We start from the raw sequence: 11,633 nt of genomic DNA on the forward strand, positions 1-11,633 counted from the left end.
CGTAACGTGCCATGCTAGGATGCATAGTTGACACGGGCCTCGCTAGATCACGGGCCATCTCGGCGATGTCTTTTCCGTCTACAACGTCGAGAAGAAGGAGTTGGGCCATGGCCACTACGGCACGGTCCGCGTGGGTACGCACAAGGTCACGGGCGCGCGCGTCGCGATCAAGACGATCCCCAAGGTCAAGGTCAGCCGCCCCGAGACGTTGAAGCGCGAAATCGAGATCCTTCGCGTATACGCCAGACTCTACTCTTGGCGATGCTCATATCGCGTGTCTATCATCTAGTCGGTCAGCCACCCCAACATCATCAAGCTCTTCGATGTCTTTGAGGACGCGCGCCACTTGCACCTCGTCACGGAGCTCTGCACGGGCGGCGAGCTCTTTGACCGCATCATCTCGCGCGGTCACTATACCGAGGCCGACGCGGCCAAGCTCGTGCGCAAGATCCTCGATGCGGTCAAGCACTGCCACGACCGCGACATCTGCCATCGGTACACAACATCCTTCGTACCCTTCGTCATCTCATGGTGTTGGCGTAGTGATCTCAAGCCCGAAAACTTCTTGTTCGAGACGAAAGAAGAGAGCGCGGAGCTCAAGGTCATCGACTTTGGCCTCTCGCGCATGGACGCGGCGGGCGGCGACGCGTACATGACGACGCGTGTCGGCACGCCGTACTACATTGGTACATCCTTTCTCTCTTTCATGCGCTTGTGGCTAACCTGCGCGATGCAGCGCCCGAGGTGCTTGGCCGCCACTACGACAAGTCGTGCGATCTCTGGAGCATTGGTGTCATCACGTACATCTTGCTCTGCGGGTACCCTCCGTTCTACGGCGACAGCGACCCCGAGATCTTTGCGTCCGTGCGCTCGGGCAAGTACTCGTACGACACGCCCGAGTGGGCTGGTGTCTCCAAGGAGGCCAAGGACCTCATCGACCACCTCTTGCTGCTCAACGCGTCCAAGCGCCTCACGGCCGAGCAGGCCCTGCAGCACCCGTGGCTCATGGGCGCGGCGCCGGCGGTCGAGCGGTCGCTCAACACCAACATCATGACGAGCTTGAAGCGCTTCCAGGGCCACAACAAGCTCAAGAAGGTCGCGCTGGCCGTGATTGCCGACCAGATGACGGGCGCCGAGATCAACGAGCTCAAGAAGACGTTTGCGATGATCGACGCCGACGGCAACGGCGTCATCACCATGCAAGAGCTCGGCGCGGCCGTGCGCGACATGGGCCACGGTATGCTCGAGAGCGAAGTGCTCCAGCTGCTCCAGGGCCTCGACATTGACGGCGACGGCAACCTCGTACGTACAATGTCTCTATGAAGCCATGGCCAACGGTATGCCTTGTCTAGGACTACAATGAATTTCTGGCCGCGACCATGAAGCGCAACGATTTCAACAAGGAAGAATACCTTGTCAACGGTACGTCGACGCGGGACTTGAAGTGGTGAGATTGATGATGGCCTATAGCGTTCAACTACTTTGACACGAAGAAGCAGGGCATGATCACCAAGGACGATTTGATTCGCTTCATGGGCAGCGAAGAGCACGCGCAAGAGGTCATGAGCGAGATCGACTCGAACGGCGACGGCCAGATCAGCTTTGAGGAGTTTGTCTCGATGATGCAGAAGCGCGGGCTCGGCGAGGACCTCACGCCGCGTGGCGACGTCGGTCCCCAAGGCTTTAGCGCGGTCGCCGCGCCCAAGTCGCCGGCCAACTCTGCGTCGACGGAACTCTAAGCGCTTGATAACACGACTTGATTTGATATTATCCATGTATCAACTTGATACTAGATGGCTAGTGATTGGCCTTTTTGCGGCTGTTGATGCGGTCGTGGCGCTTCTCGGATTGCAGCTTTTCCATGCGCCGGACAGCTTCCATCTCGTAGCGCTTGGCGCTGTTGGCGCTCACATCGACGATCGCGCCCCGCTCAATGTTCATCGCCGCCTCGAGCTCGGCGCTGCGCCCTTCGTAGTGGGCCGTGAGCAGTTTGTTGAACTTCTTCGGCACCGGCGGCTCAAACCCGTTAAAGATGACGCGGCCCGGCGCCTTCTTGTCCTTGGTGCCCTTCTTGGTCGTCGTCGTTGTCTTGGCTTTCGGCGCGATCGTGGGAACGGTCGACAGAGCGTCGTACAAGCTCACACGGAACGAGACGCGCAGCTTGTCCAGTCGCGCCGAGACCTCGGTGGCCGTCGCTTCCGAGCCGAGGGTCGGCGTCGGTTGCAAGGCCGCGACCGCCTCGGCGACCACATCGCGTGTCGAGCGCGAGGACGCGGCGGTCGCCGAGGCGAGCGAGAGCCGCAGCGCCGGCAGCCGCGCCGACGCCGACGTGAAATCACACGTGACGGTGACTTGGATCTCCATGAGCGGCGTGAACGTCACGACGTCACGGCCGCGCCACTGCACTACCAGCGACGTGTCTTCGACAAGACGCAAAGTCGCGCATGGAAGTTCGCGCGCCGACGGGTCGAAACCGGGCCGCGCCGGCAGCGTGCCGTGGGGCGGGACCATGGACGCATGCACGTGCACGGCGCCGTCGCGGTCCTTGAGGTACACGGGCCCGCGCACGTCAAACTGCGGGATGAAGACGAGGAGGCCGTTCTGCTTGAGGTGCGTCACGACCGCGTTCACGGTCGTCGAGTGCGACTGAAAGTAGAGCGCGAGGAAGAGTTCTTCGCACGCGCGCGCCACGTTCTTCGCGTTGCGGTTCTGCACGTTCATGTGCTGGCTCTGCGGCACCAAGTCGGTCGTCGCCATCGGGTCCGTCAGTGTCATCGTCTCGGTCCGTGCCATGCTTGGCGTCACGGGCGTCGGAGGCAGCAGCGGTGCCGGCGCCACGTATTTAGAGTCCAGAACGGACGGCGTCAAGGACGCGGGCAGGACCAGTGACGCAACGGCCCGCACCGGTTTGGTCGCCACGGCCGTCGTCGTCGTCGGTGCCAAGGTCGCGAGCAGCTGCCGGTGCACGACGAGGTCGGCGTACCGGCGAATCGGCGACGTAAAGTGCGTATAGTGCGAGAGACCGAGGCCGTAGTGGGCAAAGCCGCCGACGGCTTCGGACGCGACAATGTACTCGGCTTCCGACATGGCGCGCGTCGCCATCGACTTGAGGAGCGCGAGGGTATCGGCATCGACACTCGTCGCGACCGCATCGAGGGACGCCTGCAGTGTCATGTTGCTCGTCGTGTCCAAGGACAGCTGCTGCGTTGCCGCGAGCGCGAGAAGCGACTTGAAGCGGTCGCCCGACGGCGGCACGTGGCGACGGACCAACGCCGTCTTGGGAAAGCAGTCGACGAGCCGCGTCGCGACCGTGGCGTTGGCGAGGATCATGAGCTCGGCGATCGTGCCGTGGATCTCGAGGCTCTCCTTGATTTCGACGCGCCAGTCAAACTCGCCCGTGATCATAAACTTGAGCTCGCCACTTTGCGTCAAGTCGACCGCGCCGGTCGCCGCGCGCTGCGCATAGAGGCGGCGACCAATGGCACGCAACAATTTGAGATCGTCCCGCAGCATCGGCTGCAGATGGGACGCAATTGGCCGCCCCGCCGTGCCTTCGCCGACCACTTTCGTGTCGAGCGGGTCGTTGGCAGGCAAGTCCGAGAGCAGCCGATCGGCTTGGCCGTACGTCATGGCGGCGACATTGTGCACAATCGTCTTGGCAAAGGTCGTGCGGTGGGGTAGAATGCGGAGGTCGGCGTCGAGCTCCCAGAAGACGCTAAACGCAAGCCGGTCGGTTTGTCCGTGGAGCGAGCAGAGGTCGCCGCTGAGGAGCACGGGCAACATGTCGAAGCGTCGGTCGACGAGGTAGACGGTCGTCGCGCGGTGTCGGGCATCCTTGTCGAGCGCCGAGTCGAACGGAACAAAGTGGCCCACGTCCGCAATGTGCACGCCGAGCTCGTAGTGTCCGTTGGGCAGTTTCCGGACCGACATGGCGTCGTCAATGTCCTGACAGCCCGGCGGATCGACGCTCAAGACGCGGTGCGTCTGCCGCAAGTCCCGCCGGGACGCGACTTCTGCGCTTGGAATCGTCCACTCTATAGCAGCAACAACAAAAAGGTTGGACTTCTGCCGGAGACGAGACGAGGGTTCTACCACGCGTGAGGGGCACCTTGGGCCGCTTGGAGGTGTCGCAGATGGCGACGGCGTCCCAGTCAACGTCCGAGACGTCGGGCAAACAGGCGAGTGACCGCTCGCTGAACTTCGTCGCGTGCGTTGCGTGCTGCACGAGGAGCGCGCGAATCTCGGTTTCGAGGTCGCCCACGGGCCCGAGGATCTGGACATAGTGGCCCGACGGGTAGAAAGAGTCGAGCGGCCAGTCGTCGATGGCAATCTAGTGGAGCGCATCGTTGGACGATCGCAGGATTGCCGTGCGTGCACGCGTCGTCGTACCGTGAGACGGTGGTCCACCAGCTCGGACGCATTGAGCGTGCGGAGACGCACTTTGGGGTACCGCAAGTCCATGGGCACGGCGATGACATAGTCGTCACCGGCCACCACCGTGTTGGACAGGATGGTCGCAACGATCTAGATCGCATCGTCCACCATTAATATAAACGTGTCATGACCAGCAGGAGAAGATGTGACCAGCTGCGACGAGCGCTCCGTGACGTTGATGACCCGGGCGGTCGGGACGCCGCGGCCCGCCGGCGCGAGACGCTTGACATCGTCGGTGGCCACATGCACGAGCGTCGTCTTGGACTCGGGCTGGAGCCAGTCGGCTTCGGGCAGCAGCTGAACGGCCACGAGGTCCCCGTGGACGGCGCGGTTCATGGCGTCGCGGCCGTAGACAAAGAGCTCGTCGCCTGCTTTCGTCTTGACAAACGCTTCGAGCGGGTGGTGCGCGCTCACGCGGAGCCGACCGACGTGGTAGGCGGCCGCCGGGAGCGTCGCAAGGTCGGTGTACGACGCGCCTTCGCTCGCCTTGTTGCCGCGCCGGCTCTCGAACGCCAGCGCGAGCTCGGACGCGAGGGCCCGCAGCTCCGAGGACGGGCAATGCGCCTCCATGTAGTCGCGGCACGAGAGCACGCGCAGTCGCGGCGCATTCAGCGAGGTGAGCGCCGACGTGAGCGCAGGGTCCTCGGACAAGACGAGAAACGAGGCGCTCATCGAGTGCGCTAGGTACCACTGCATCGTGCGCAGAATCGCGCGGCGATCGCGCTCCGCAAAGCTCTCTTGGTCGACGTAGCCGCTCGTCGCGTGCACGCGCGTGGGCACAAAGGTCTGTGCGACGTGGCGGTTGGGAAAGTACCCGACCGTGTGCAGCTGCGCCTTCTCGGACGTCTCGTCGAGCCACGCCTCGATGCGGCCGACCTCACGCGACGACGCCACGTCTAGCGTCCGCTCCAGCACCGTCTGCAGCAAGAGAAGCTGGTTGGCGCCGAAAGCCTCGTGCTCGAGCAGGTCCAGGTACATGGCCAAGGCCGTCGTGTCCGGCACGAGGATGTACGGCGCGGCGGCCCGCACGACCGCGGCCGGTGGGAGCAGCTCGGCGCGCTGGCACACGCGGCATGGCGCCAGCGCGCAGTGGACGTCGTTACGCAGGTACGTCTCGGCGACCTTGACGTTGCCGGGCTTCTTGCGTCGGCTCTTCTCGAGGAACCGGCGTTCGAGGAAGACGCTGCTCGTTGCCATCGCTGATTGTTGCAAGTGTCAACGGGGCCACGTATCCGGATGGTCGCCGGATGCCGCAAGATTCGCCGAGACCACGACCGAGGCAGCCAGATATGCATCAATAAGCTATAAGCTAACTATGCGATTTATCGGGTTAGCGTACCATTTTGCTTAAAAATGCACAGGAATGTCATGCAAAACCGATTTGGCGTTTCAGGAAAGTGCAAACTGGCAACATGGGCAAACTGGCGCGGGCCAAGGACCGGCGCGCGATCCTCGAGGCCACCAAGCAAGACATTTGGACGATCTGGTATGCGGCCGAGCATGGCAAGACCGACCGCGTGCGCTGTCTCCTCGAGAAGGGCCGCGTGCACGTCAACGTGGCCGAGCCGGTACGATAGGATCATGAAGGTCACGCCATCATGGTGTTCGTAATAGCACATGCAATGGACAGCGCTGCACTACGCAGCGCGGCACGCCCACGCGGACGTCATTCAGGTGCTCCTCGAGCACCACGCCAACCCTGATGCACAGGACAAGGTCTACACTACGACCTCGTCACTGCTTGCAATCGATGCGATGCGTTTAGAATGGCAACTCGCCGCTGCATTTGTGCGCGGGGTATGGCAGCTTTGAGTGCGCAATGTTGCTTCTAGAAGGTGGCGCCGACACGCTGTGTCCCAACCACGTACCCTCTATACATGTTGTCAGCACTCTACAACGGAGAGTCAAATAGGAGAAGGCGACCGCGCTGGACATGGCGACAGCGATGGACCACGCCGACATTCGCAAGCTGCTCCAGTCGTGGCGCCCCATCGAGCTGAGCATGCAAGGTAAACTCGCTCAACCAACTCACGAAAACATGCGTAGCACGTTGTGGCTAGAACGGGAGGCCAAGGCACAACGCATTGCCGCGTTCAAAACCGCTGACGACATCGCCCTTTTGGCCGAGCCTGAGATGATCTTTCTTGAACGACGCGCGCTCCAATCCAAAGAAGCCACATTGGGCTGTGAACACCCCGGTACCGTCTCCTTGAAGTCGCGCGTGGTACGAAGAACGATGTACAGGCATCATTGCGACGCTCACCAAGCTCGCGTCGCTCTACCGAGACCACTTGCGAGAGGCCGACGCCATGACCTCGTTGCGCCGCGCCGTTGCCATCAGCGAGCTCCACTACGGCGACGACCATTTGGAAACAGCCGTCCTGCGCAACAACCTCGCCGAGCTCTTGTACCATGTGCAGCAGCTCGCCGTGCCACCCAAAGCAGCCTACATCGAAGAGGCCGTCACGCTCCTCCACCGCGCGCTGCCTGTGATTCGAGCGTGCGTCGGCGAGCCATTCATGTTCTTTTATTGATTGGACATATTGTACATACTAGCAAGGCAGGGCAGAGCCGGCGCACACACACCAATATGGACGAAGTCACGTGCTTGGAGAACCTCTGTCTCTGCTTGCAGTCGTCGACGCAGCACGCACTCGCCGACGCGTGCCTCCACGACCTTCTCGCCATCTACGCAGCGACGTACGGGAGCAACCACGAGAAGGTCCTCCGCCTCCAACAAGCCGTTGCGGCCACGTATCTCGCCCAGGTCCCTCGTCGCCCTTGTCCCCGAGCGTCATGACATCGTCGTATCCATCGTCTAGAAACGATTTGACGAGGCGTATACGCTCTACACGCATGTGATCGAAGCTACGTCCGCCAAGCACGGTCGACAGCATCCGGCGGTCGCCCATGCGGTCGAAGGTCTCGGCCGCGGCTATTTCCTGCAGGGCGCCTTCGAGGTAGCCATCGTTGCCCGGCGCCTCGCCTCCTCTCACGGGTCTCGGTAGAAGGCCGAGACGGCGTTCAAGGAGGTGCGGTCCATTCTGCAGCAGCAGCTCGACGCTGGCGACGAGGATCGCATGCGCGCGTCCAACAACCTCGCGGTCGTGGCGCTGGCGAAAAAAAATCGGAAATCGACCGAAGGCCGTCTTTTCTAGAACATGGACCAATCACGAGTCGCGATCCAGTTGAAATAAGCCAATCAAAAGCGGCGGATTTTGCGATTGGCTTGGGTCGGTCCATTTTTCAACAGCAATGTCGGCCAAGGCTCCGCAAGTGCTCGGTGGCACGACCGTCAACACGGACGAGCGCGTGCACTTGGACATTGAAAACGGCAACAGCGACTCGCTCTTCACGGACATCAACGACGAGATCCCGAACGTGACGGAGATCGAAAGCCTCTGCATCAACTGCTACGACAATGGCATGACCAAGCTCCTCCTCACGCGCATTCCGTACTTTCGCGAAGTCATTTTGATGTCGTTCGAGTGCGAGCACTGCGGGTTTAAGAACAGCGAGATTCAATTCGGCGGCTCGATCCAGGAGAAGGGCGTCCGCATGGAGCTCCTGGTCGAGAACCGCGAAGATCTCAACCGCCAGCTCATCAAGTCGGACACGGCGTCGGTCTACTTTCCCGAAATCGACTTTGAAGTGCCGGCCAAGACGCAGCAGGGCACGATCAACACAATCGAAGGCCTCATCTCCAAGTCGATTGAGGGCCTCCGCGCCAACCAGGAAGAGCGCCGCCTCATTGACCCGGCGACGACCGCCAAGATTGATGAGTTTCTTGCCAACCTCGCGTTGATGGCAGCCGGCATCACGCTGCCATTCACGGTCGTCGTCACCGACCCCGCGGGCAACTCGCACATTGAAAACCTCTGCGCGCCCAACGCCGACCCGCAGCTCACCGTGTCGCACTTCTTCCGCTCGGAAGCGCAGGACCTCGAGTGCGGCCTCCAGCCCGACCAGTCGCACGCCCACGACACGCCGTCCAACGTGCCCAAGGTGGTGCCGCCGCGCAACGAAGGCCTTGACTCGCTTGTGGCCTCGAGCAGCGGCATCAAGAACCACGAAGCGATCCGGTTCCCGACGCAGTGCCATGCGTGCTACAAGGACGGCGAGTCGCTCATGTGCGTCACCGACATCCCGCACTTCAAGGTGCGCCTTTCGTCTTCTGTGGATACCGCGACAGTCCCATGCTGCGATGTGTAGGAAGTCATCATCATGGCGTTCAACTGCGAGCACTGCGGCTTCAAGACGAACGAGGTCAAGGCCGGCGGTGCGATCCCGCCGTTTGGCGAGCGCATCGTGCTTCGCGTGCCTGCCAACGTACGTCTCCACCTTGCGGCTGTCGGAAATCAATCTTATGCGTTTTTACAGGACTCGAGCTTTATGGACCGCGATATCCTCAAGAGCGACTCGGCGTCGGTTCAAATTCCTGAACTGGACCTTGAAATGATGCCCGGGTCGCTCGGCGGCTTGTACACGACGATTGAAGGCCTTCTGGAGAAGATCCGCGACAACCTCACGTCCGGCAACCCGTTCGCGGTCGGCGACAGCGACGGCGGCCGGTCCGGGCTCGCGACGTGGCTCGGGCGCCTCGAGGAGCTCAAGACGGGCATGGCGTTCACGCTCATCATTGAAGACCCGCTCGCCAACAGCTTCATTTATTCGCCGTTTGGCAACGCGGACGAAGACCCGCACATGACGGCCGAGAGCTACACGCGCTCCGACTTTGACAACGAAGTGCTCGGCCTCACGGACATGGTCACGGAAAACTACTCGAATGAGGTCGTCGACGACCTCTCGCAGGCGGCGCCGACCACGATTCAGTCGGACAAGCTCACGATGGCCGGTGGCGGCAAGGCCATTGCGACCGAAGCGTACCACCCCAACCCGAACGCCGTCATGGACCTCGACTCGGGCCGCACCGAGCTGTAGACATGTGTTCTCATAACACCAGTGTTTTACTTTGTCGAGAGAAATGGCGCGTTCCGGCGACAAGGTGGACTTGCCTCGTCCAACTTAGCACGACTACAGGACCAAGCAAACGTCGCAGGCCCGTGCCCAGTGTCTCGTTCAATGTTTGGCCGGAACGAGTGCGTCATCCGTTTAGATCTACCACGTCCGTGGTCGCTTGCCGTCACGAGGAGGCGCCCACCTGAGTAACGCGACCTCGTTTGGCTTCTTGCTCCACACGAGTGGCCGGCCCGGCACCTTGTACCGCGCTTCCGTCTGCGTCCGCCTAGACCACGTCCCTCCACCGCGAATCCACAACCAAAAAAGAAAGGCTGGCGCCACTACACTGTGAACAGAGGACCCACTCGTGTTTATATATGGGACCCACTAAAGCAACAACAACCAAAAGCACATCCATGGCAATCAAGATCGCATGCAAACACAAACTCGATTCGATCGGAGTCGTTAAAACTGCTGTTGCCAATCTACTCCATTGGTTCGTCCATCGGAGGATCGTCCTCTGCGCCTTGGTCTTCATTCGCGGCCGCACGGAGCGCCGCCGCCGCTCGGAGCGCCGCAGCCCAAGACGCTGCCAAGCTCCCCGGCAAGGCCCCAGGCGCCACCACGCTCGAGCGAGCGGGACGAATCCCATTATCGTGTGGTCCCATGGCATCGTGCACTTTCGAGATGACCTTGTACAGATCGATCTCGAGGCGCTCGGTCGTTGGTGGCGCGCCCGCAAGGAGGTTGTGGGTATCCTCGTAAAGCAGATCTGCGATCGTAATGTGCAGCACGGGGCGAGCGACCAGATCGAGCTGCCACTCGCGATGCCCCAGCGCGATCTCGTGAGCAATGTTGGCTTCAAAGTGTGGCATCGCATTCGCGGCGTCTTGTCCAATCACGCCAACGATGCCGATCAGAGCTTGCTCTGTCAGTGGCGCCGTGCCGATGCTGGCCACGTACACGAGCCGCGGCGCATGGCCATCCATACAGGTAATCATGACGACGACGGCACCGAAGTGACGAGCGTTGCCATCCTGCGGGCCAAAGATCTTGATGCCGACCGCGGTCCGAAGAGACGTGATGAGCGCGAAATACCCGAGAAGCCAATCGAGCAAGCGCGGAAAGCTGCGGTTCATGAGCTCAAGCTCCACGACCATGCACGGCTCGGTGCACTGGCTGTCGCGAAACTGCTGGAAGACCACCAAGTCGGGCACTCGCGTCTGTCCAGGCAGCTTAAGGTCGAAGCCCGTACGAACCATCAAATGGTTTCCTCTCTGAGGAGTGATCAATTCCTTGAGCTCGTCGACTCCACCCTGGTGCGGCTCTCCAATCGCACGGACAATGTAGACGGACGCCAGCGTCGTCGGGTCTGCTGCGTCGCCCTCAAACCGGCAGCTCCAATACACGTTGAAGAGGCGGTTGTCCAAGCCGTGCTGAAGCCAGTGCACAAGAGGAACATTGCTCGCAATGAGAAGCTCGGGCGCGTCTTCATCTTGCGCGAGGTAGACTTTGGCAGCTGCCTCAAGGCCTTTGCGCGTGATGACACCGTCCATGACGCTGAACACCGGGGCTGGGACAGCGGCTGGCGACATGGCGGCGTCAGTGGGCGGCGACGAGGCAGTGGGCGGCGACGAGGTCGTGGAGGCCGTCGGGGCGCTGGTCGACGTCGGGCTCGTTGACATCGCAAAATCGGATTTCTGTTTTTGCTGGCCGTTCGGCGTTGGCTGGCCCTTCTCCGAACGGCCATCCGGAATCGCACGCTTCTTGGGGTTGTTGCGTTGGCTCTTCTTGCGCCCCATCGAGTCGTCGTCGGGGCAAAGCAAGTTGGAAAGTGCAAACCAATTGGCAGCGCACGACGACGAAGGTCGATGGGCAAGGTGTCTTGATTTTAACGACAACTTTAATCGCGTCCAAAGCGGTGCCGACTCGTAGTTTGTATACGCTACCCTTTGCACTGCGATTAAAAACCCACGGCAAACATACTACACCATCGCCCACGTTGCAGTTGAACGAGGCCACAGAACGCACGGGTCTCGTCTGCGGCCAGCGAATCGAGTCTCTGCAGTGACGCGGCCGCTGATGGCACCCACGCCACTCGCAATACCACCATTGGTTTAGACACCTCGTCTCGACCAAGTTGAGGACGACGATGGCCCCTTGGAGCTAGCGAGAGACAACGATCTCTCTTGCGCACTAGCTCTCGTACGAAGGCAGGGCATATGCGGTGGTTCCCTTGC

The 11,633-nt window shown here is 61.3% G+C and overlaps 4 protein-coding genes across 4 annotated transcripts in view; 3 read left to right on the forward strand and 1 right to left on the reverse strand.

Annotated features, from left to right (window-relative positions):
- SPRG_19127 (CAMK protein kinase) overlaps positions 1-1,739 on the forward strand; it is a gene marked incomplete at both ends in the record, with an annotated part of 2,394 nt that extends 655 nt beyond the window's left edge. Inside the window, 6 exons of the mRNA XM_012339928.1 lie at positions 47-235; positions 290-495; positions 544-686; positions 737-1,302; positions 1,353-1,422; positions 1,471-1,739. Of these exons, the coding sequence (XP_012195318.1) occupies positions 47-235; positions 290-495; positions 544-686; positions 737-1,302; positions 1,353-1,422; positions 1,471-1,739 (1,443 nt within the window). The remainder of the gene's footprint in view (positions 1-46; positions 236-289; positions 496-543; positions 687-736; positions 1,303-1,352; positions 1,423-1,470) is intronic.
- Positions 1,740-1,797: 58 nt separating this feature from the next.
- Positions 1,798-5,631, reverse strand: SPRG_19128 (hypothetical protein; the record flags this gene model as incomplete). The annotated part of the gene is made up of 4 exons (XM_012339929.1): positions 1,798-4,034; positions 4,093-4,330; positions 4,390-4,524; positions 4,585-5,631. 4 exons carry the CDS (start codon positions 5,629-5,631, stop codon positions 1,798-1,800), a joined length of 3,657 nt encoding a protein of 1,218 aa, XP_012195319.1.
- A 215-nt stretch (positions 5,632-5,846) lies between these two features.
- SPRG_19129 (hypothetical protein) lies at positions 5,847-7,592 on the forward strand (the record flags this gene model as incomplete). The annotated part of the gene is made up of 9 exons (XM_012339930.1): positions 5,847-6,002; positions 6,049-6,150; positions 6,200-6,298; positions 6,347-6,443; positions 6,495-6,632; positions 6,679-6,934; positions 6,991-7,201; positions 7,257-7,394; positions 7,443-7,592. The coding sequence occupies 9 exons, from the start codon at positions 5,847-5,849 to the stop codon at positions 7,590-7,592; spliced, it is 1,347 nt and encodes a 448-aa protein (XP_012195320.1).
- A 97-nt stretch (positions 7,593-7,689) lies between these two features.
- On the forward strand, positions 7,690-9,375 carry SPRG_19130 (hypothetical protein; the record flags this gene model as incomplete). The annotated part of the gene is made up of 3 exons (XM_012339931.1): positions 7,690-8,592; positions 8,647-8,763; positions 8,815-9,375. The coding sequence occupies 3 exons, from the start codon at positions 7,690-7,692 to the stop codon at positions 9,373-9,375; spliced, it is 1,581 nt and encodes a 526-aa protein (XP_012195321.1).
- Positions 9,376-11,633: the final 2,258 nt, after the last annotated feature.

Source organism: Saprolegnia parasitica (assembly GCF_000151545.1).
Source record: "Saprolegnia parasitica CBS 223.65 unplaced genomic scaffold supercont2.3, whole genome shotgun sequence".
Classification (NCBI taxonomy): Eukaryota; Oomycota; class Saprolegniomycetes; order Saprolegniales; family Saprolegniaceae; genus Saprolegnia; species Saprolegnia parasitica.